This window comes from Myotis yumanensis, unplaced genomic scaffold (assembly GCF_028538775.1).
Source record: "Myotis yumanensis isolate MYYU_CA2020_CCGP unplaced genomic scaffold, mMyoYum1.0.hap1 SCAF_15, whole genome shotgun sequence".
NCBI classification, from domain to species: domain Eukaryota; kingdom Metazoa; phylum Chordata; class Mammalia; order Chiroptera; family Vespertilionidae; genus Myotis; species Myotis yumanensis.
In genome coordinates this window covers 45,799,495-45,825,916 of record NW_027223766.1, presented here as the reverse complement: position 1 = coordinate 45,825,916, position 26,422 = coordinate 45,799,495, and the positions used below count along the sequence as shown (strand labels likewise).

At 36.5% G+C, this 26,422-nt stretch overlaps 2 protein-coding genes across 3 annotated transcripts in view; both read right to left on the bottom strand.

Annotated features, from left to right (window-relative positions):
• Nucleotides 1-26,422, bottom strand: part of RAD54B (RAD54 homolog B) — a 53,618-nt gene that overhangs the window by 25,724 nt on the left and 1,472 nt on the right. For both annotated transcript variants that reach the window (XM_070392253.1, XM_070392254.1), the window contains exons 2-3: nt 25,387-25,537; nt 22,851-22,971 (exon numbers count right to left, since the gene is read on the bottom strand). In XM_070392253.1, the coding sequence (XP_070248354.1) occupies nt 22,851-22,971; nt 25,387-25,521 (256 nt within the window). In that variant the 5' untranslated portion in view covers nt 25,522-25,537. The remainder of the gene's footprint in view (nt 1-22,850; nt 22,972-25,386; nt 25,538-26,422) is intronic.
• Nucleotides 7,695-12,853, bottom strand: FSBP (fibrinogen silencer binding protein). The gene is made up of 2 exons (XM_070392255.1): nt 12,480-12,853; nt 7,695-8,322 (listed from the first exon to the last, which is right to left on the bottom strand). Exons 1-2 carry the CDS (start codon nt 12,851-12,853, stop codon nt 7,797-7,799), a joined length of 900 nt encoding a protein of 299 aa, XP_070248356.1. The 3' UTR covers nt 7,695-7,796.

Here is a 26,422-nt window from a genome sequence, read left to right as displayed (position 1 = left end):
GGACCCTTCAGTCCTCGGGCCACCTTTCTATCCACTGAGCCAAACTGGCTATGGCTGTGGTGTGCAATTGTAATTCATTTTCTTTTTCCATGTTTTCTACCAGTAGCAGTTACTATGCATTAAAGGAAAGACTGATATCTTTCTGCACTTTTAAAATTTGTTCCTGTTTTATATTTGGTTATCCAAGAGAAAAATGTAATTCTTAGGATCACTATAAAACGGGGGGGGAGGGGGGGGGAGCGGCGGTATGTCTTCATCAAATGGCTGGGTAAAACATTCTAGAGCAGCGGTTCTTAACCTGTGGGTCGTGACGCCTTTGGGAGTCGAACGACCCTTTCACAGGGGTTGCCTAAATACATCCTGCGTATCAGATATTTACATTACGATTCATAACAGTAGCAACATTACAGTTATGAAGTAGCAACGAAAATAATTTTATGGTTGGGGGTCACCACAACATGAGGAACTGTATGAAAGGGTCGGGGCATTAGGAAGGTTGAGAACAGCTGTTCTAGAGTCAAATATCCTGTTGTGTTCCCAGGACCTAAAAAAGTGACTGTTATGTCCAAGGCCCTTCCCCTGCCAAAAAAGGGAATACAACAAAAGACAATAAATTCTGAGAATTCAGAAATTACCTATAATTAACTTTGAAATACCATAAGGTACTCAGACTTAGATATATCCTTTCTTCTGTACAACAGCAGGAGGGTTAAGAGCATGAGCTAATCTGGCTGGGTTTGAATCTTGAGTCTGTCACTTACTAGCCATGTGACCCTAGCCAAGTTCCCCTCTATGCCAGTTTCAGAATCTCTAAGTAAATATGATACTAACACCTACCTCCCTTGTTGTGGGCATTAGGTTAGCTAATATGTGAAAAAGGCTTATTGCCCTGGAATAAGTACTCCTTAAATGTTACCTACCATCATTATCATCTTGCCCTTGTCAATTTCCCACTTAGTCCCATTTTAAATGCAGGATTTAGGGTAGGAAAGGGGAGTGAATAATTCCATAAAACAGAATGAAGACAATTGGAAATTAAACACATATCCAACATAACCTCCTATATCCACCCTCCTTGTATTATATAAAATAGTGACTAATTTGAAACATCGAAGGCAAACCACCCCTAAAAATTCCACCTTAACTGTACTTTTTATTTCTAAACTTGGTTCTGATCTATTTTGCCTTTGACCCTATAATGTACTTCTCAAATCAGTAACAAATGGTCTACAATAAAAAAAAAAAAAGGTCTATATACACAAGAAACTTGAAGGCCTTTCAGCAAGATTCACAAGGAAAAGATGCATAAAACCATGCTTTGAAAAAAACAGAAAGAGGTAATTTCATTTTTATATTGATGGTGGACATTATAATCTTAATGAATCATCAGCATAGTCACTCTAGGATTGGATGGCTTAATTGTGCATTACATAAACCCAAGTCTTTAATATTCTTTCTTTCCTTTCAAAAATTCTCAATAAACACATTGTTTTCAAGTGAGCATACAAAATTTAAAATGTTTTATATAATCAAATTCAATAAATAGTGTAAGTATATATACTCTTGCAGACTATTTTTTTTGAGTTTTAAAATTACCAAAACATACCAGAACTTTTAATATGTATTAACGTAACTGTAATATAAAAGTTTAAAATTTGAAACATAGTTTTTATTACACTAAAAACATACAAACATTAATACACAAATTTTCTTTATCTAATAAGAAAGATTAAATGTCAACTAAGTACAATTACCATTAAATATAAAATAAACCTAGAAGGTATTTTTTTTTGCATTAAAGGTCATTTTCAGAATAATACTTTATGAGCATGACAGGGACTCATCTCATCACATCATATTTCTCAATACCTCTTGTCAAAGCATATATGCAGTAAGTGCTAAAATAAAAAATGAATAAAACTACAATATTTCCAGATATATAATTATCTGCCCAGCATTTCAAATTCCTTTAAATATCAGAAAAGTTATTCATCAATTTCAATTCTGACATTCCAATCAGAGAACGTGCAAAACTTTATTTTTTAAAAATACACTATAAATGGAAGTTTAAATGGTATAATCACTTTGGAGAAAAGTCTGTCTCTGTTTTTTAAAAAGTTAACTGTATACCTTCCCTAATCCAACATTATGTCCATAACAAATTTATACAAGAATATTTGTAGAACCTTTATACACAATAGCCAAAATCTAGAAATAGGCCAGAAGTCCATCAAAAAATAATGGTATTTTATACAATGGGTACCACTAGCAACAAAAAACAGTGAATTACTGACACAAGTGAATTATTAAAAATGTTAAAATGCGTGAAAGAAAATAGAAACAAAGGGTACATGCTATATGACTCCAAGTACTGAAGTTCTAGAACAGGCAAAACTTATGCTTTTCAAAAATTAGAAAAGTGGTTGCCTATGGTGCCAGAGAACTGATTAGAAAGGACAAGAGAAAACTATCTGGGGTGATAATGTTCTGAATTTGAGAGGGTTTTAAGCTACACAGGTGTAGTCATCTCTCAACACTCAACACTTAAGTTTTGTGTATTTCACTGTTTATAAATCTTACCTTAAAAAAACATACACAGCCCTAGCTGGTTTCGCTCAGTGGCTAGAGCGCCAGCCTGTGGATCAAAGGGTCCAGGTTTGATTCCAATCAAGGGCAGGTACCTTGGTTACAGGCAAGAGGCAACCAATCGATGTGTTTCTCTGTCTTTCCCTCTCTCTAAAAGATCAATGGAAAAATATCAAGTGAGGATTAACCAAAATAAAAACAAAAAAAAAGAACCAACCATACATACACAAGTAAATATTGAATTCTAGTTCATAATACTCATGCTGAAGTATTTAGAAGTATTCTAATTCTGCAACTTGCTTTAAAATGTTTTCTTTAGGGTTCTCCATATGCACTATCACAACATCTGCAAATAATGCCAGTTTTACTTCTTCCTTTCCAGTGTGAATGCCTTTTATTTCTTCTTCTTACTTGATTGCTGTGGCGAGGACTTCAGTACTATGTTGAATGAGTGGTGAGAGCGGACATCCCTGTCTTGTTCCCAAGCTTATAGTTTTTGCCCATTAAGTATGATAGTGACTGTGGGTTTGTCATACGTGGCCTTCATTTATTGAGGTATGTTCCCTCTATTCCCACTTTGCGGAGAGTTTTTATCATAAATGGGTGCTGGATTTTATCAAATGCTTTTTCGGCATCTACTAATATGATCATGTGGTTTTTATCCTTCATTTTGTTTATGTGCTGCATCACTTTTTTTGATTTGCAGATATTGTACCAACTTGAAATCCCGGAATAAATCCCAGTTGATCACAGTGTATGATTTTTTTTTTAATGTATTGCTGGATCCGGTTTGCTAATATTTTTTTGAGGATTTTAGCATCTATGTTTATCAGGGAGACTGGCCTATACTTGGGGGGAGGTGCTTGAGGGTGGTATTTTTATCTTATTTATTTTGCTTTCCATTATTTACAAATAATGGGGGGGGGGGAATGAAGGAATTGAACAAAAAAAGAAAACCTTAAAAAATAATAATATAGGTTTTCTTTAAAAATCAATTGGTGGCCTTTTGGTTGAGTGTGTCCATGCACCAAGAGGTCGCCAATTCAATTCTGGTCAGGGCATATGCCTGGGTTGCAGGCTCAATCCCCAGTAGGGAGCCTGCTTGAGGCAGCTGATTGATGTTTCTCTCTCATCAATGTTTCTCTGTCTCTCCCTCTCCCTTTCTATCTCTCTCTAAAGTCAATAAAAACATATTTTAAAAAATGAATTGATAGATGGATAAAGGAAATATAGCAAAAAATTAATTGCAGAATTTAGGTGACAGACACGTTTACTGTAAAATGCTTTTGATGTTTTCTATGTTTAAAGAGTTTCTTAATCTTTGTAACAGAATTGAATTCACACATAATTTAAAAATATGAAAGATCTGCTAACAAACGTACAAGTCTAATGATATATATACTTTAAACTGTTTGGGCTGACTTGGGTGGTATTTTTATCTTATTTATTTTGCTTTCCATTATTTACAAAGCAATTAAAAATAACAAATTCAAATTACAGTTACTAGTTTTAATCAAACAAATCAAAATTATATGCAAAGACTTAGCATAACTGTTAATGATTAACTAGGTTGCATGTTTTAAGATTTTAATCTTTTGTATTAAGTATTGCAACCATTTTTCATCTAATTATTTTTTAAGTACTTGTAATCAAATTTACTATCAAATATTTAATAGGTTTTTGAGAATTTGTGGATCTTAATATTTGAAAAATAAATGTTATATTTAGACATGGTACATTTGATATCTACTATACCACAATCCTGTAAGTAAATTTATTTCAATTATGCCTCATCATAAAATTTTACCTCAACAGTATTGAACTCTTTGTCTTATGACACAAAACGAGCACACAAATCAGTATAATGTATTACCTTGTATTTAAAAGAACATGTATTAAAACATTTAACCATGATCATCAACAATATATATTAAATACATTTTATCACACTCTAAATGATTTAAACATGTCTATTTAAAATTTGACATTACTCTAAAAGAAGGCACATGGAAACAATTTAAACATTTTTATATAAGTAAAAATGCAAAGGATAGAGTGAACCTTTCAAAAATGAAGTAACTCCAAGTTGATGTCTCATTATCATACATAAAAATACTTGATTTGAATATTTTAAGAAATCTGCTAATATCTTTAGAAATGAAAGAGCTTCATTACCTTTCAGGATGTCATTATAAATACCTCATTTAGAAAATCATAAGTTGTAAAAATAACAATGTACTCCCATTGGAAAATAAAGGAGAAAAAAAGAATTATAATAAAATAAAATAAAAAACCTACAATGTACCATTTAAGTTCATGTGGGTAAGAAAAGATATAGGATGGCAACAACAATCTTGACCAATACTGGAGAAAAATCTGACAGTAGCAGACTATGTTTACAACTTATGGGCAGCAAAAGAACTTCCAAGGGCAATTTTGTATACACATATTTACCTTCAACACTAATTTTAGAACCTAATTACACAAAAAAGATTCATGTTGTACTTTTTTTTAACACAAAACTCTTTCCTAGAAACAACTCACAGAATTATTCTCACAGGACATATTTTGGAAAACTCTGATTTAGCTGCTCAGAGTAAATATTCAAATTAAACATTCATCATCAGTTCTGAGTAGTACATGCTGAGACTGTAATATGAATTACTTTATATACAGTAATTTGCTTTCAATAATCTCAAAAAGTTAAACTATTATAAGAATGCATTTACTAGAATTATATTGTAAAAACATCTCAAATTACAATTATAAAATTCATTAGACTCAAATAAGTCATAGTACAGATTAAAGATGATGAAATTGTCAAAATGATATATATTCAAGGCATTTTTATAAAATATTTAAATCTAATAGCAGATATAAAATGTCGATGAAATTAAGCAATCAACAAGCTAAAATAATATCCTAACTATCCACTCTATTTTTATTATTTCTATTTCTATAGCCATAACCTAAATTTCAGACTTCCTTTACTCTCACTACAAGATGCTATTATAACACTGAGAACTCTAATTTATATCCCCCTAATCAAAAGCCTTCAATGGCTTCCCATTTTACATTCAAGTCTGATTCCTTAAAAAGTTTACTTCTTATTTATTGATTAATTTGAGAGAGAGAGAGGAAGGGGGAAAGAGAAAAAAACATCAATTTGTTATTATACTTATTTATGCATTCATTGGTTGATTCTTGTATGTACCCTGATCGGTGATCGAACCTGCAACCTAGGCTTATTAGGAGGACACTCAAACCAACTGAGCTACCAGATCAGAGCTAAAAATAGTTTTTAATATAATCTATAATCTGGCACCAACCAACTTCCAAATTGATATCCCTTAACTCACTTTTACTCCTCTTTCAACAAAATTTTTTGAGAATCTAATATGATTTAGGCACCAAGCTAGGTTCTAAAATATTCTGTCTAGTGGTTCTCAAACTGAGGGTTTGTGAAAATATTGCTGGACTCCACCTCCAAAGTTTCTAATTCAAAAGGCATGAATTTACATTTCTCACAAGTTCTCAAGTGATGCTGATACTACTGGTCAGGATCTACTCTTGGTGAACCACTGCTCTACTCCTAAGGCCACAAAGGAAGCCCACAGGCTGAATGACATCCACTCACATATTTTGTCAGTGTAGTGTTTTAAACATTTTAAATTATTTGCAACATTTTAAAATTGGAAAATTTTTCACATAAAATGCAGATCTCTGGCTTATTGTGCATGTAAAAAGTCTCCCGGATCTAAACAGTAGCTACAGTCAAGGAAGATGTCTTAAGATTACCACTATCCTAATGAGCCCTCTACAGTCATGTATAATCATCTGGTTTAGCACTGTATTTGCGCTTGTACACGATGATCCACTTCTCCCCATTCTCTAGGCCTTTTTTCATGCTGCTCACTTTGACTTAAATGTCCTTTCCCCACTGTACTGCTAAAATTCTGCCTACCCCATTCTAAAGCTTGGCTTAAAAATCCTTCCTCAACAAAGCTCTAGCAAAAATAGAAATCGGTAAGTAATATACATACTAAAGATTTAACTTAAATTTAATATGTGTGCTTTAAGAATGAAAGTTTTATTTCCACAAATACTAAAATAGCAATATTTAAAAAAAATTACAGATTATATCATAAACTATAAATATACTTTTTGCTACTTTTAATCTATGTAAAATTTTAATTTTGTTCATTAAAATTTTTACTGTGAAATCTTTTCCAGAATAAGACATTGAAAGTGAATTAAAACATTAAATCTTACAGCCAAGATATATAATAGCTCCAAGAGATTATCTTATTTTTCTGGCAAAAAAAAAAAAAAAAAAAAAAAGGTGGGTGGGGGATGGGGATAATTGTAGTGAACTGGTACCAGCCTGTGCCTCCTCAGCCAAGTTTGCACTATAGCACACAAAAAAGCATTATAAAATGTAAATCAAATTCAATTCCCCTGATTTCATAACCTCCCAATTTTTAAAAACTATTTTAATAAAATAAGCACCTCCAATTTTTTTAATATGGAGGTTAACTTTAATGGATCTTTATTTCTATGGAATAGTAGGGGGGGAAATTACAAACAAAAACTCAGTGCTGGTCCTTGCTCTGCCATAAATAGCTTTGTTATATCAAGTAAGTCATTGAGTTCTTTCTGGACTTCAGTTTTATTAGCTTCTAAATTGAAAAGGGGGTAAAAAGTGATCTCCAAATACTTTCCATCACTAAAGTCATAGGACTTACTCCTTCAAAAAATGAAAGCATAAAAATCAATGTCATAAAGACAAGCTTCCTGTTATTGGGCTAGTATTGTTTCTAAATTAGACTGAATTAAAAACCTTGAACTACAGCTTTTCAAAGCTCTAATTTAAAATGTTGAAGATAGAGCTTTGAAAGACTACTTATGTGTTTGTGTATATATTTATGTATGTTATATTTTAATGATCAAAATATAACATCTTTTGTAAGGCCAACAATTAAACTTCTTAGAAAAAAAACAGAGGAGACAAAAAAAAAAATAAAACCATGCCATACAATAAAAAAATTATAATATATATCAAAAGAAAATTAAATAATTTTAAAAATGTCGAAAGTTTTTTTCATAATAGAGATTAATGATACATTATAATACATATTCTGCTTTAAGACATTCCCAAGAGAAAGCAACGGCCAAAATTAAAATGATCATATTGTGAAACTGAAAAAAATTTAGAAACGATTATATTCAGGCAGATCATGCCGTAAGCGAATTGCTTTCAGCTTCTCCACTTCAATTTTTGCTTGTAGCAGCTCTTCTTCTAGCTGCTGCCTTCTTTTCAATCCATCCCTCTTCTCCTGAACATATAATCCAAAATTTTTTTGATTTTCTAAAATTATCTGATGCTCCTCTTTCAGCATTTGCAGAATCTGAGGATCATACCCTAACTGTGACCTAAAGTGTCCTCCACACTCATGATGAAAAAAGTCATCTCTCCTTGGGATGGAAGATGGAGACGATGTCATTCTCACATCAACAGAGGAAAGTGACGGCGACACAGATCTGTCCATAACATGTACTAATTCATGTTCTTCTCTTTGCTCTAAAGTATAACTCTGTTCCGAATTTAAAACCAGTGGAGGAGGGGGCTTAATGTCTTCTTCTTGCTTCACCTCCACTGTAATAGCAACTGGATGCTGATCCAACATTACCTGTAGTGAACTGGTACCAGCCTGTGCCTCCTCAGCCAAGTTTGCACTATAGCACACAAAAAAGCATTACAAAATGTAAATCAAATGAAGACAAGAGTATATTTACACCATAATTTCATGTTTAATGTACATTACATTATTAAGCTTTAAAGCTATACAGAAAATTATGAAACAAAAAAATTTAATCCTTAGAATAACAAATTGAAAGTGAGTGACTAAATTTAGGATTTTAATAACATATACATATGTTATTTCCCATCCTTAACTTTAAAATATGGCTCTTAAAAGAACATGAAATTATAAATACTACGCAAATGACAATGAGGTAAATAAAAAAGAAAAGCCATCTTTAATGGTTTCAAAGAGACGCAATTGCTCCTACAAGCCTGACCTTCTTTAATTGTATACTGGGCCTTGCTGTCCCTATCCCTTTGCCCTTGATCTGCTTCTGCTCTCCTGGACTGATCTAAAAATCACCAAGTTCCAAGACTTCTAGGAGGATAATGGAAGGGCATCTATGAGAAGCAATGTTTTCTGCATTTGTCCAAAAAAAAAAAATCAAGATTGTGTATGGCTTCAGATGCCATCAGGGTTATCCTAACTATCTAATTTCAGGTGCAATGGTGTTTAATCTTACCTATCCTAAACCACATGACTCAGTTGTTCTCTCAGTCTCTCCACCATTGGTAAAGTTAACCGGCCAAGGGTTTATATTGACCACTACATCCCAGCACCTAGCATAAGACTATACTTGAAATCTGGTAGGTGCTCATCATATGTGGCATGATTAAATATAGATAAAACGGTTATGTTAGTGTAATGTTTTTAAATAGGCTATATCCAATACACTGAAAGTTTATTAAATTTACATGTTATTTTCATAAAACTGTACAGGCATCTACAGTTTTAGCATAGTTTATTAATATTGTATTATGTAAATATAATGTACCTTAAAGTTCTGTTTTTAAAAAAATAATTTCAGTTATACCATGAAGCTGTTAATTAAGAATATATAATCTTGTTTCCCACCGAAACCAGTTTGGCTCAGGGGATAGAGCGTCGGCCTGCGGACTGAAAGGTCCCAGGTTCGATTCCGGTCAAGGGCATGTACCTTGGTTGCGGGCACATCCCCAGTAGGAGATGTGCAGGAGGCGGCTGATCCATGTTTCTCTCTCATTGATGTTTCTAACTCTCTATCTCTCTCCCTTCCTCTCTGTAAAAAATCAATAAAATATATTTTTAAAAATTATTAAAAAAAAAAGAACATATAATCTTGTTTCTTGAGGGGTATTTTTAAATTTTTGCTTCTGCCTTACTTAAAAATAAAAATTAGAAAGGGAAAGAGATTATTAGAATATTAATGGAAGTGCTATTTAACATTACAGAACATTTCACAAATGATAAGTAGCATAGTTTAAGTAGAACTTAGAAAAAAATTTAAAATCCCCATATGTCACTTACTAATGGCATTAAATTGTCAATAATATCAGATGTTTGTCTAAGGGATACAAATGAAATATATAGTATGTTATAAAAAATCTATTTGTAGATTATATAAATCCATCCATTTTCATAACTTCTTTTGTCATCTTATAATTTTATTTTAAAACATATTTTTATTGATTTCAGAGAGGAAGAGAGAGAAGGGGAGAGAGAGAGAAACATCAATGATGAGAGAGAATCATCGATTGGCTGCCTTCTGCTCGCCCCTCACTGGGGACCAAGCCCGCAACCCCAGCAATGTGCCCTGACCAGGAATTGAACTGTTTGTTACCTCCTGGTTCGTAGGTTAATGCTCAACCACTGAGCCAAACTGGCTGGGCTATCATCTTATGATTTTTGAAAGCAAAACGATAGAATATAAGTGTAATTCAAATTGGTAAGATTTACTTTTATTAACATCTCTAAAACCTATAATGGAAAAATATTAAAACTGCAGGTTAAATTTTAAAAATTTACACAATAACTACTCCAAATTAATATGTACAATAGAGTATAATACAATTAGACATATACATTATACTCTCATGTAAATTAAAAAATATGCCTTATATCTGGAATATTCTATTCCATTTTAGTGGAAACATTATAAGTAAGGTCATCATATAAAAAATGTTTTAGAGAAAGTCACAAAAATGATAAACAGAAGGGTTTCTAAAATTTAGAAATATGGATTGTAAGGATCAACTGAGTTACAAAAACACAAAATATAATTTGATATTCGAAAGAAGTAAAAGACATAAATCAATGTGTTACAGAGATAGCCTAACCAAATATGTGTATATTTTTTAAATATATTAAATAATATAAACAGTAAGATTTTCCTTACTAAGAATGGAGAGACTGGTGAGATTAGCAGGCATGTTTATATAGAAGCATAATTAAAATTATAGAATAATTATAAACTTGTGAGATAATTATCAAGATTCAAGATGATGTCAAATAAGTATAAGCATATTAAATATATCAATATATTACATGAAAACACTAATATGAAAAATGACAGTGTAGACACTAACATAAGCAAGCATTAAAATGGCTTATTTCTAATATTCTTCACTTTAAAATATGAAAAACTGTTATTGTTTAAATAGTAGGTATAAAAATACGTGAATCAATTAATTCCTTTTATCAGAGAAATGTTGTCCCAAAAGATTGTATGTTACATACATACACATACAAATGGTCAAAATATAAAGATACTTTTATCTTATTTCTCTTCTATACTCAGTTTTTAAAATATGCAACTAACTGAAACTATAGTTCCCATGTGTAGTTTTCAAATTACAAAGGTCTATACTTAATACCCAAAAGATGGTTTTATACCTGAAATGCAGAAGCAACTTTTCTTATGGTTTGAGGAGAAAAAAATGTAATAACTAGCACAGTATAAAACAGTCCTATTGTGGAAGTTTCTGACATCCATCATATTAGGATTTAATCATTTGTCATCTCAGTGAACATTTTAAGCAGTGGCCTCATAATTTAATACATTGTGTATCCATGTCCTGGATTCCCACTAGTGATATTTTTTTACCATGCTATCAACTAGAAATAAGCAGTAGATGCTAAGAAGCTGGGCTCAAAAAATGATCCCAGTAAATTATCAAAATAACAAATATATTTGGTTAAAAAGTTCTTTTCCCTGTTTCTCTCCTAACTTCAAAAAGATTTCACAGGTAATCAATAAATGTGCTTATATAATGACTCTCCCACTAATAGATAAGCACATTGTAAAGCTTTATTTGAAAGGTCTCTCAACTAACAAGAAGTTTACAACTTGTTTAAATTACCCTAAATGGTTCAGAAAAATATAGCTACCATTTTTATCTTTTCCCAGGGGTTAAAATTTGAATCAGTAGTAAGGTAATAGTTTTTAAGATTCCAAGGCAAGTAGTTACGCAGAGCATAAATTTAAAAACAACAAAATGTTTCTAACACTTTATGAAACCAGTTGCTCTTATTGGTATATTAAAATTCATAGTTTGATATCCTTGCAAAGCAATTTGTGAAAACCTGTCCTTTCCTTTGTGACCCACGATCAATGTGAAACTATACCATTAATAAATACACAAAAACTTTAAATTTTATTAAGTTACCTGAATCCCTAATTAGGCATTAATTCCTTTCCTTGTGTTTATTTTAAATATGTTAGAAAAATAACTTAAACTGTCTTAACATATGCAATAATACCATTAAAAAGTTTACTTAATTATTGATTTTAGTTTTTTAGCTCAAAGAATATTCAATAAGTGGAGACAGTGACAATTTCACATACAAGCAAGGGTTCCATTTCTCCTGCAACTAACTTTCTATGAGACTGAAAATTCCAATGAAATGTAACCTTAAATGAAATCTTAAAAGGTCTCTCTCTCAGCTAATTACATAATTTAATTTTAAAGCTTAAAAAGTTTATGAACAGATGTCACAAATTTCATCCCAATTATTCCTCCCTAACCTTTACTTTTTAGAAACTACAGAAGGAGGGAAGGGGGAAGGGAAGACAATAAAAGTGACTTAAATGAAATGCAGCAGGAAAATTCCTTATAGCCTCACTTTTCTTTTTTTAGAACGCAAAACAAAGACACTATTCATTGCTCCCCTGTGGGGATGCTTACTATGCATATCTCTGTCACAACTAAGCCAGAGCCCAATAGATAGGAGGCGCCATAATTTTCCACAACAAAATAAAATAAAGCTTACCTTTGTATGTGGTTCCTGTCTCTTACCAGGCAAAAACTGGAAATCTGGGGAATCATCTCCATAACTTTCTTGGTTGGCTCAGAAATACTGCTTTTTAAATCTGATTGGGTATCTTTTTGCTGCAATAGCTCCTGTTTGGCATATTCTTTGAGCCTTTTGTAAAGGGTGCGTAGGCCCTGCGCTGTTCGAGGAGGGCGGTCTACTCCAATTGCATTATAGTTAACTGCTATGATATCCCAACATCTATTCTTTTCCACTATTACTGAATGCTTATTAGTGTGTTCTTCGAGGATTTTCACATATGGCTTCACAAGTTTTAGCAAATCAAGCTTTTCAGATAAGGTAAAATTGGAAGATCTAGCCTTTCCTACCATTGTTCTTTTCTCAAATTAAGGAGGCAGTTTCTGAAACCACCATGCAGCCTTCAGCTCTGCTCAGCTCTTTTCACAAACGGAAAAAGATCAGGCTTAACTAGGCTAGCCTCATTTAGGCCCACGCCTACAGGGGAGGGTTTATTAAAATTCCTCCAGCTTAAGCTGACGCAGGTTCAGGAAATCTGCTTAAGCCAAGCCTGACCTACATAAAGCTTCTCACTGAAACAGACAGGAAGGCACAGGCAAAACACACTTGTGTATAAAGAGAGCAGCTCAAGATAGGATTTAATAAACAACGGTCTAGAGATAAGCATGGAACACAGCTAAAAATTAGCTAATTTGGTGAGAATATCAGGTTTCCACATATGTATGCTTAGCTGATATTGAAACTGCACTGCAGTATCACTTTAATAAAAACAAAAGAGGAACTGTTTTGTCCTATTTGTTTACAAATCCAGAGGACAGAAAAATAAAAACTAAGGACATAAGTGGTGAATGTAGTGATTCCTAACTGAGCAAGGCCCACGGTTTCTGAGCTGCTATTCTCTCTTACAAAATCTGCATAATGCTGGTCCTGCTGTCAATCAAGAATTGCATATCGTCTAGCTAGTTAGGTTACACCCAGACTCAGACTCCACAGTAAAGCTAAGCTTCTCCTTCATTTTACAATCTACAGGATCCACTGCGGTGTGTGCTTTTTTCAGTTACTTAAGAATAAATTTTTGTCAAACAATGAATCTAAAAAGCAGATAAAAAAAGGCTTTTAAAGCAATGTATTATTCTAGCTGTAACACATGTGAATATGCTAGCCTGCTCTATCATGTGTAAAAATCACCATCCACGGTGAAAACAGCATAATCTCACCTCAAGACTGCACACAACAAAATCACTATTTTGCTATTCTTAAGGGTGGGATTTTCATTTAGCTATACTCACACAATCTCAACTACTAAAGCAAACAGCCATTTGCAAGGCTACCAGTTTACATGCTTAGAATATATTTTCTAATCCCTGTCTGAAAATATGGTAAATAACAATGTAGGCAAAATAAAGTTTTTTTTCTCCTGATATATATGTTTATCCAGATAAAAGAATGAATTAGAACATATTTGAACACAGTTCCATTCAACCAAACAATTACTCAACAGCCATTAAAAATCCTCCCAAGCACTGTGCCAGGCCCAAGGAAAACAAAGGTAAATCTACCTGATACAGCCCCTATTCAGGAAGCTGTAGTTCTGCAGAAACACCGTAAAATTTCAATTCCTTGTTTTTCATTCTTTCAATAGAGAGAAGCAAATTAAATGTATTGAGTTCTCATATGAGCCACACAATGTGCAAGAAGTTTTAAATGTGGATCCGTCAGGGAAAAAGGGAAAGACTGCTGGGTGTTCTAATGAGATAGAAAGAGGACTAGGTATGCAGACAGGGACCACATGGAGATAGGGGGAAAGGAAGTCAGATATGGAGGCAAAACCCGGCTGGGCTGGGAAAACTTGACCCTTGACCTGGCCAGGTGGGAACAGTGATGTCACCTGGGACCTGAAGTGGCAGTCCTTAATCAGGTCCTCCCAAGGTGGAAACTTGAACTTTGATATAATTGGATATTGCCAGAATTCCTTAAAGCAGTGGTTCTCAACCTTCCTAATGCCGCGACCCTTTAATACAGTTCCCTCATGTTGTGGTGACCCCCAACCATAAAATTATTTTTGTTGCTACTTCATAACTGTAATGTTGCTACTGTTATGAATCGTAATGTAAATATCTGATATGCAGGATGTATTTTCATTGTTACAAATGAAAGCATAGTGATTAATCACAAAAACAATATGTAATCATATATGTGTTTTCCGATGGTCTTAAGCGACCCCTGTGAAAGGGTCGTTCAACCCCTAATGGGGTCGCGACCCATAGGTTGAGAACCGCTGCCTTAAAGGGACCAATCAGAAGCTAACAGAGTATATAAACATCCCCTAAACAAATAGCTTAAATGGGTAACCCATTTGGGGACCCCCTCCTGCTGTCTTGCAGCAGGAAGTCCACATATCTCCTCCCGCAAGCTTTGTTCCCACCTCCCCCTCCAATAAATTGTTTTCTTCCCACCATTTTTGTCCCTGAATCCATTCTTCAGTTTTACAAGACAAAGAACTCAGACCTAACCACATTTTGGGGCATATTTTGGGTTTCACTATGGAATGCAAGGTGTGTTGTCTGGCATACCCTACTGAGTAGTCTGATTTGTTAGCAGTTCTAGCTTTTCACTGCCTTTCGTCAGTGTTATTGCTCAATAAATTGTTGTAAATAGTAATGATTATTGTCCATAGAGATGGGAATTGAAAATTAACTCGTCCCAGCAACCTGACCACAGATATGCAAAGAAAAACAAGAACACAAGATATATACTATCTTTAAATAATATTTTGTTATTTTTGGGAAAAAATGCAGATATTATATTAAGAAACAACATACTAATAAAAATATGAAAAACCATTCAATCTCACCAAATTATCAAGGAAATGTATAATAAAAATGACTTTCTCCCATAAGATTGGCAAAATTCTTAAAGACTGAAAATGTCAAGAGCAGGTAAGGGGGCAGGGCAAAGAGCACTCTTCGGTGCTGTTGATGGACGTGTAAAGTGGAATTCTGGACATCGATCTGGGAAAATCCATTAATATTTTACATTTGTAAAACCTTCCAAAACTGTTAACCTAAAAATAAATTAGCGAAGTGAGAGACAAGTATTTACTTGAGGATCAAAACAATAGCTATTCAGGAAGCAGTGATTCAGACAGAAACCCAAAGTCTTCCAATTAGGAGGTGAAGGCAAGGGGTATTTATGAGACAGAAAAGGGGAATAATTACATGAATAGAATCAAGGGTGCTAATAAGCTAAGGAAGGAATTTCTGTAGATGCAGATAAGCTAAAAGAGTGATGCTGATTCTTAAAGATGTCTTTAATTTTCAGTACAGTAGTCATAATAACTGCTCTCTTGTTATCTTTGCAAATAGTTCTGTGGAACACAATGTTGCTTTAGGCTCAGATCAAATACTGTTTTGTCCAGTTTTAACATTCCAAAGATTTGAGGACTAAGACATACAGGCAAGGCAGTTCCTCTGGGATGACAGCTCCAACTCCATTTTGAAATGGCTCCATTTATATTACTTTTTTACAATACTATGGTCTACATTAGGCAGCATTAAAATGAAAGAGACAGATTGCTTTTTTAAAATATATTTTTATTGATTTCAGAGAGGAAAGGAGAAAGAGAGAGAGAGAGAGAGAGAGAGATGGAAACATCAATAATGAGAGAGAAGCCGAAACCGGTTTGGCTCAGTGGATGGAGCGTCAGCCTGCGGACTGAAGGGTCCCAGGTTCGATTCCGGTCAGAGGCATGTACCTGGGTTGCGGGCACATCCCCAGTGGGAGATGTGTAGGAAGCAGCTGATCGATGTTTCTCTGTCATCGATGTTTCTAACTCTCTATCTCTCTTACTTCCTCTCTGTAAAAAATCAATAAAATATATTAAAAAAAGAAAAAAAAAAAAAAAATAATGAGAGAGAATCATTAATCAGCTGTCTCCTGCATGCCCCACACTGGGGATAGAGACAGCAACCCAGGCAGGTGCCCTGACTAGGAATCGAACCATGACTCTTGGTTCATAGGTTGATGCTCAACCACTGAGCATACCAGCCAGGCTTCAATTTTTATTTTATTTTATTTTTATTTTTTTACAGAAGAAAACAATGTTTTAATATATGTGCATGGGTAATTTCAGAGGTATGAAAATTCCAAAGACAGTGAGGCAACACTGGGTATATAAGACGTTTTGGACAAAGGAGAAAGGGTTGGAAGGGAGTTTTAGATTTCAGAAAAATGGAGGATTTACAGGTAGTTGGGGAGAAGGGGAACATACCTGGCAGGCAAATTCTTGCTAGGCAAATCAGAAAGAATGGGACTTAAGGGGTATCTGCCTGAAGCCCTCTGTTTACCATACTTAATTCAAATTAGGCTAAGGCCACATCACTGAGGATCTGTATAATTCTGATTTGATTTAAACTGTAGTTTTAAAGCCATCATATTTTTCTTCTCTCTCTCAGCTAACTTCACTGCCCTGATGATTCCTGACTCCTGAGTCAGCAGAAGACAATAGCCCAGTTGAGTAATGGTCACCCCAAGGTTTAATCCCCTGGCAGGCTAAAGATAACAGCTCCTGAGCCCTAAGGCAGGAAAACCCTCTTGGTTACTTGTTCTTGAAAGTAGTTCTGGACACCCAGCTGACCTGGGAGTTGTCCTCAAGACCTGAAGGAATGATTTATTACCCTTATCTCGCCTCTGACCAATCAGCTCCTACTATGACCCTGAACCCCTAGCCCTTGGTGCCTTGTGATTTTGCCCTACATAATCTGTAACCTATGTCCTGGAGGAGTTGGGTCTTTCAGAGTAGGAGCCCAGAGGCCTCCAGACTGGCCAGTTCAGATAAACCAATTCCTTTTGTTAGGGACAGAAATAGAACACTATCACATCAAGTTTGTTTTTGTTTTATAATTACAGTTGACATTCAATATTATATTAGTTTCAGGTGTACAGCATAGTACTTAGACTTACAATTTACAAAGTGATTTCCCTGATAAGTCTAGTACCCACCTGTCACCATACATAGTTATTACAATATTGACTATACCTTGTTACTATTTTATAACTGACCATTTTTTAAAATATTTTTTTATTGATTTCCAAGAGGAAGGGAGAGGGAGAGAGAGATAGAAACATCAATAAGAGAGAATCATTGATCGGCTACCTCCTACACGCCCCCTACTGGGGATTGAGCCTGCAACCGTGCATGTGCCCTTGACCAGAATCGAACCTGGGACCCTTCAGTCCACAGGCTGACACTCTATCCACTGAGCCAAACCAACTAGGGCTGTAACTGACAATTTGTACTGATCACAAATCACAACAAGTATAACAGTAATGAAAAATTCTGAAATATTGTGAGAATTACCAAAATGTGACACAGAGACACAAAGTGAACAAATACTATTGAAAAATGGAATCAACAGAACTGCTCAATACAGGGTTGCCACAAACCTTCAATTTGTAAAACACATTATTTGCAAAGCCCAATAAAACAAAGTGCAATAAAATGAGGTATGCCTGTATGTACTTTCATATAGCTTGAGCATCACAATAAATGATATATGCACTGTTCATACATTGCTGGTGGGAATATAAAGTTGTAGTATCTTCAGAAGGCAATTCATCATTATCCATCAAAATGACAAATGCACATACCTTGAGACCAGCACCCTACTCCAATGTATTTACCCTATTGATATAGTCTTACCTATGTTTATAATACATAGATATTTGATCAGACCGTCAAACCTCAGAGGGAAGGTAGGGGAGGGTGGGGGTAAGGGGGAGAGATCAACCAAAGGACTTGTATGCATGCATATAGGCCTAACCAATGGACACAGACACCAGGGGGGTGAGGGGGCAATGGGGGGATAAGGACACATATGCAATACCTTAATCAATAAAAAATAAAAATATATATACTGTATATTCACTATAGCTTTGTTTGTAATAACAAAAAAGCTAAGCAATCTAATAAGGCTCTGGTTAAATATACTTGGCAAATCCATACAATAGGATATTATGTAGTTTTTAAATAGAAAGAGGTAGTTCTAAATGTACTGACAAAAAGATTTCAAAGATAGACTGTTACAGTAAAAATGCAAAGTATAGAACAGTGCAGCTAGTGAACAATAATTTGTATGGGGAAAATATATTACATACAAATGTTTCCATATGTACAAAATATCTCATAGATACCCAAATACTGGTAACTGGTTGCCTCTGGAGAAAGAAACTAGATGGCGAAGGATCAGGGAAAGGGGACTTCTTACTATTACTGTATTCTTCACGACTTCTGAATTTTTTACCATGTGCGTTCATTACCTATCTTTTTTTTTTTTAATATATTTTATTGATTTTTCACAGAGAGGAAGGGAGAGGGATAGAGAGTTAGAAACATCGATGAGAGAGAAACATCAATCAGCTCAGCCGCCTCCTGCACACCTCCCACTGGGGATGTGCCCGCAACCCAGGTACATGCCCTTGACCGGAATCAAACCCGGGACCCTTCAGTCTGCAGGCCGACGCTCCATCCACTGAGCTAAACCGGTTAGGGCTACCTATCTTTAAAAAAAATAAATAAATAATGTCACAAGGAACTATATATTGTAGGATTCTATTCATATGAAATGTCCAACAGGCAAAACCATAGAGACCGAAAGCAGATTAGTGGTTACCAGGGCTGGGAAGAAAGAGGGGAATGATGAGTTGACTGATTAATTGGCCCTGGGATTGCTTTTAGTGTGATGAAAATGTTCTTATACTAGATATTGGTAATGGTTGCAAAACACTGTAAATGTGCTAAATGCCACTGACTTGCACACTTTAAAATGGTTAAAATGGTGAATTTTTGCCTGGCTCATTGTGGCTCAGTGGTTGAGTGTCAACCCATGAACCAGGAGGTCATGGTTCGATTCCTGGTCTGGGCACATGCCTGGATTACAGGCTCAACCCCCAGTAGGGGACATGCAGGAGGCAGCCCATTGGTGATTCTCATTGTTGATGTTTCTATTGCTCTCTCCTTTTCCCTCTCTCTGAAATAAAAACATATATCTATATATGTACATACACACACACACACACACACACACACACACATCTATAATAATAAAAGCGTAATATGCTAATTAGACCAGAAGTCCTTCTAGACACTCTACCCACTGAGCCAAACCAGCTAGGGCTCCATGCTTTTCTATATGCAACATCTCTCTTCATCACTATAGAAAGCAAGATGCTTCTTATAATGCTCTTTTCCCCAATTAACCTCTCTCTCTGAATGACAGGCAGTGGGGTGTCAGGAGGTTGGCACAGGTTCCCCAGTCTAGTAAATGCATTAAATCAGAGGATTAAGGGATTAAAGGTTGAATAAATTAAGTAAACTCTTCAGTTTATCTTAACTCTCTTCTCATAGTTAGCAGGGAAGAGAACAAGAAACCATAGAACACAAATGAAACCCCAAACCAGTAACAAGGAATGTAACATACTGTAGAGTCTAAATATCATTCACTGGGGAAGATATTAGTTACCATGATAGAAAAAACAAAAACAAAATAACAGGCATGCATGGATCATTATCTGCCACAGGCCTGACAGTAGAGATGAAAGACTGGGAAAATAGGACATTCATCTAACAAAGATAGAAGAAAAGGAGAAAGTACGGTAGGAAGAAATGAGAGCAAATCAGTGAAACATGGCAGCGGCTACACTGCCATGCCCAGAACTGTTTCTACAAATCTCCCTGAATTGGTACCAGCTCCAAAAGTCCTTCCCCACTTTTAAGTTCTGAGGAGCATAAATGGTACCAATGATTCTGGCCAATTGGGGAAATACAAAATTCCTTTCTGCCCCACCAAGAAATGAACCATTTATAGGTAAAATTAATCATCACCAAGCTCAAGAATATCCTTGAAGCCCTGGCCGGTTTGGCTCAGTGGATAGAGGTCGGCCTGTGAACCGAAAGGTCCCAGGTTCGATTCCAGTCAAGGACATATGCCCAGGTTGTGGGCTTGATCCCCAGTGGGGAACTTGCAGGAGGCAGCCAATCCATGATTCTCTCTCATCATGTATCTTTCTATCTCTCTCTTCCTTCCTCTCTGAAATCAATTAAAAATATATAAAAATATTTAAAAAAAAGAACTTACTTGACAAAGGTTAAGCAATGAAGGCACTTTTTGTTGATTTACACTGGTATCTTAAGGATGGGGCTCTCTCCCTGAATATGCTTATTCAACCAAAAATTAATAAAATACAATTTGGAAAACTGTAGTTTTGATGTTGGTTTTCACAAGGCCAAATAAACATCTGTGAACAATCTTCATTATTTTTTTAATTATCTGAAAAATACTGGCCTATTAGAATCAAAAAGAACCATAGCCATTATTTTAACTCAATTCAACAATGGGGAGAGGGAACATTTGTTAAGTGCTTGCTTTTACTGCAATTATATACCTTCATAATTCCCATCTAACTGATCAGAAGTTACTCCATGGACTATAATGATTTAACAATTTCATTTATTTCAAGTTCACCTCTCCAATTTTAGTATTGTTAACATGTTTTTTTAGAAAATTTGTTATTTTAATCTTTAAACACCTTTTGGTACTTGAGGCAAAGACCATATTTGACCAATACCTTTATAATGAACAGTATTAGACATACACCTATTATAAAGTACAAGATTTGAATTACATGATTAATGCAATCATTAAAGATAAATCATGACAACAATAATCTAAATTGCCAACAATCTAGTAGTATTGTATCAGTAACTTTCAAATGTACATATTCATTCTAAGTAATCAATTTAAATAATCTACACTAATAAAAGAGAAACATGGTAATTAGCATACGACCGCTACCCTTCCCATTGGCTAATCAGGGAGATATGCAAATTAACTGTCAGCCAAGATGGCGGCCGGCAGCCAGGCAGCTGATGCGAACAGGGAGGCTTGCTTCCTTCAGTGACAGAGGACTCCAACGTTCCCCGCCTGCCTTGGTGGCCTCAGAGCTTCAGTTGGAAACATTGTAACATTTATAGAAGATAAACAAAACCCCAGAAACCTCCTGTCAGTCAGCCGGGATCTCAGAGCTGGAGTCGCAACATTGTTTCGAATACAGAAAACAAAGGCCAGAAACCTGCTTTCAGCCGAGCCTCAGAGAGAAAGCTGGCTCTCAGCTCCAGTGACAGCCATAGAAGGTAAATAAATGCCAGAATATAAAAAAAAGAAAAAAAGGAGAGGTTTAGAGCTCCAGTCGCCCGCCAGCCTAAAAACGGCCCTCAGCCCGTCACCCAGACTGGCCAGGCACCCCAGTGGGGACCCCCACCCTGAAGCAACAAGATGGCGGCTAATTTGCATACTGAAGGCAGGCGGCAGCAGGCAAGGCTGTCTGCGGTCTGGGACCCAGATCTGTGACCCTGCCGGGTGGGATCAGCAGAGCCACAAGGCCTCCCAGCACCGGGATCAGGGTGACAGGAGGCAGCGCCCAAACCCCCTGATTGCCCTGCGGCTCTATGTGTGACAGGGGGCAGCGCCCCAACCCCCTGATCGGCCCTGCTCTGTGGGTGATAGACGGCGGCGCCCCAACCCCCGCCACGGGCCCTGCTATATGTGAGACGGGGTAGAGCCATAACCTCCCCATCGGCCCTGCCCTGAGTGTGACAGTGGCAGCGCCCCAACCCCCTGATCAGCCCTGCTCTGTGCATGACAGGAGGCAGCGCCCCAACCCCCTGATTGGCCCTGCTCTGTGAGTGACAGGGGGCAGTGCCCCAACCCCCTGATCGGCCCTGCTCTGTGCGTGGCAGGGGGTGGCGCCGCAACTTCCCTATCGACCCTGCCTTGAGTGTGACAGGGGGCGGTGCCCCAACCCCCCAATTGGCCGTACCCTGAGCATGACTAGGGGTGGCATCGCAACCTCCCGATCCGCCCTGCCCTGTGCATGACAGGGGGCGGCGCCCCAACTCCCCAATCAGCCCTGCTCTGAGCCTGACCAGGGCTGCACCTAGGGATTGGGCCTGCCCTCTGCCACCTGGGAGCAGGCCTAAGGCAGCAGGTTGTTATCTCCTGAGGGGTCCCAGACTGCGAGAGGGCACAGGCTGGGCTGAGGGACCCCCTCTCCCCCCCGAGTGCACAAATTTTTGTGCACCAGGCCTCTAGTCCTATGTAATAAAGAGCTAATATGCTAATTATACTGGACGGCGGAACGACCTTCTGGAACGACCAGTAGGAGGGGGCGGGGCCACAAGGCAGCCGGGGCTGCAAGGGCCGAGCCCCTTGCACGAATTTTGTGCATTGGGCCTCTAGTACTGTAATGAAACTGGTCAAGTGTAAACCTGATTACTAGAAAGCACAGTCTTACCTGTATGATGTAGGTTAAATGCTGGCACTGCAGATGTTTCCCCGTGATTCATTTCTCTACCACTGTCTTCAGCAGGCAGAGGATCAGCTTGTGATTGGAGAAAAGTACTATTTGCAGCAACCTAAAAGAACGAAGTATGTATTTTATGCAGAAATTCAATCTAATTTTCCATATTTTTACATAACAGATACCTAATTTTAAAAGAGCTACAAGTTTAAAAAAAAAGAGCTACAAATTTAGTTTCTCTACATATACATAGGGGATACTTAAAAAAAATAACTTAAAATTCAATTTTTATTGTTTTTTAAATTAGTATTAAAAGCTGAGCCCAGCCAGTGTGGCTCAGTGGTTGAGTGTCGACTATGAATCAGGAGGTCGCAGTTCGATTCCTGGTTGGGGCACATGCCTAGGTTTCAGCTCGATCCCCAGTGTGGGGTGATTCTCTCATCATTGATATTTCTATCTCTCTCTCCCTCTCCCTTCCTCTCTGAAATCAATAAAAATATTTTTTTAAATAACTGACACAGAGAATGAAAATTGTGCTTATAATTATAGTGTGCTTTTTAAATATTTTTATTGATTTTTTTAGAGAAAGAGGAAGGGAGAGGGAGAGAGAAGCATCAATGTGAGAGTGAAACATTGATCAGCTGTCTCCTGCACGCCCCCCCCATTAGGGATTGAGCCTGCAACCCGAGCATATGCCCTAACTGGGAATCAAATTAGAAACCTTTCAGTGCATGAGACAATGCCCAACCAACTAAGCCACACTGGCCAGGGCTCCATCTTCTACTTTTAAGGACAATTATATGGGGCGGCCAAGACAATCCAGGATAACTACCCCACCTCAAGGTCCTTAACATTAATTACTTAGTCAAAAAGTCCCTTCTACCATGTGAGGTAACATATTCACAAGTTCCAAGTATTAGGACATGGATGTTTTTAATATGTTTTTATTGATTTCAGAAAAGAGGAAGGAAGAGATAGAAATATCAGTGATGAGAGAGAATCATCAATGGGCTGCCTCCTGCATGCCCCCTATAGTACAGTGAGTCTGAAACCCGGGCATGTGCCATGTTGGGAATCAAACCACGACCTCCTGGGTCATGGGTCGATGCTCAACCCCTGAGCCACACCAGCTGGGCAAGATATGGACATTTTTAGAGAGCCATTTTTCTGTTTACCACAGTATGTTGGAATTTTTTAAAAAATAACAACTCACAATAAAAAAGAAAAAAATGTATTAGACTTTAACCTCCATAGCATAAACAGATCAGAGAATTACAGAGTAGCAGAAGTGTGGATTGCCTGTTTTATATATTTTCTATTTAACTTCTATATATCTAAGATCAAAACAATTCCTTCTCTTAGTAGTAAAGAGCATATATTAAGACTGCTTCAAGCATTTACTTTTTTTTTTTTTTTTTTGGTTAATCTTCACCCAAGGATGTTTTCCATTGATTTTTAGGAAGAGTGGAAGGGAGAGCGAGAGGGAGAGACAGAGAAACATCGATTGGTTGCCTCTTGCACATGCCCCAATTGGGCCCGGGGATCAAGCCTGCAACCGAGGTACTTGCCCTTAACTGGAATCAAACGCACATCCCTTCAGTCCAAGGGCCAATGCTCTGTCCACTGAGCCAATGTGGCCAGGGCACATTTACTCTTTATAAGTAAAATGAAATGTCCAGAATAATGATATAAGTCATCATTTACATGCTTGTCTTTAAACTGCCTTATCTACAATTTTCATTTATTTATATGGTATCTTTAAAAAGAACAAAAATTACCCGGGCCAAGGTGGCTCCCTAGTTAGAGTGTCAGCCACACACTGAAGGGTCACAGGTTTGATTCCCAGTCAAGGGCAAATACCTGGGTTGAGGGTTCGAGACCCAATCCTAGTCAGGGTGTGTGTGGGAGGCAACCAATCAATGTGTTTCTCTCATCAATGTTTCTCTTTCTCTCTCTCCCCTCACCCCCTCGCGCCTTCCACTCTCTCTAAAAATCAATGGAAAAAATATTCTCGGGTGAAGATTAGAAAAAAGAAAAAAAAGAGCCCAACCCGTGTGGCTCAGTGGTTGAGCATCAACGTATGAACCAGGAGGTCTCAGCTCAATTCCCAGTCAGGGCACATGCCTGGGTTGTGGGCTTGATCCCCAGTAGGGGGCATGCAGGAGGCAGCCCATCAATAATTCTCTCTCATCACTGATATTTATATCTCTCTCTCCCTCTCCCGTCCTCTCTCTAAAATCAATTTAAAAGAAAAAAAAGAACACTAATCAGAATAATTTTTTACAAGAATCTCCACCCCTTTCCTCACAGAGGTATGGTATTTTTTTACTGTTACCAGAATTTTATTTTATGGACCCAACTGTATGTCATTCCTTTTTTTAAAAAAATTGTAATAATTTCTAAGGCGTTGGTAGGACTTTGTCAACTGGAAATTCCTATAGGCAGTAAGTATTGTTAACTCTTCAGATGGCATTTTTTAACAAATACATGCTTCTCTATATTGCTTCCTTTAATTTTTAATTTTTTTTACCTCAGACAATTGCATATCTGGATCCAGCTTTGTAATCTCTTCATTCAGACTTGGATTACTTCTTGCTGGCGGTATAAATTTTGGTTTTTTGAAGGGTTTCCCCTGCAACTGACTTGGTGCTGCAGATCGTCTCATGTTCAGCAGTACTAACCTGAAAAATACCAAAAACAAAAATCTCCCATAAGTCTGATTAGATTCAGGTCTTTCTGCCTCAGTTTCCGTGGTGAGTGGGGGCATTCACATGGTCCTGGAGAGCCCTTAGCGACAGTTTGAGGGGTTAGCAGTGGAGGGCATTCTCTACTGTTTCTTATTCAGGGGCAAAATAGATCTCTATTAACACAATCTTAGAGCAAATTAATGGTTTTAATTAAAATTGGTTTGTAACTATATGTACTTGAGAAGCAGTATTTACCAATAGCAGTGGTCAATACAGATTCTGTCTAAATAAGTCATGCCAAAATAACCTCACTAACCTCATCCCCTTTAAAATGGGCCAACAGAATATTACATGTCCCTGGATACATAATTGACAACTGCAACATGATGAATTACAACATACAAATGTTAGGCCCTTAATGGTCAAATGAAATAGAATAGAAAGTTTATATGGAAAAACTCAAGGGGCTTTTAGATGACAATAGCTCAACTGAAATAACAAGATAATGATGAGTCTACTTAATTAAAGTAATACATTCTCGACGTCATTAATAAAAATGATGTCCACATCATGAAATTAGGTTTTATTTTCTGCATTTAGTCAGATCCCCCTGTAAAACTCTGAAAATTCTGACCAAAACCGTTTTTAAAAAGAACACTAGAAAAATACAGTAGCTAGAAACTTTGGGCAAACTATTTAAACTCTCTGGATATCAATTCCCTCATCTGTAAAATAAAGAGAATGGACTAGATGGTAAAATGTCTTTCATCACCACCTTAAACCCTGAAACCCTTCCAGACCTAATACACGATTTCTAATTTTTCAACCCTCCTATTTATCCTTTTTTTAAAAAAATGAATTTGAGAATGTAGGCAAGTG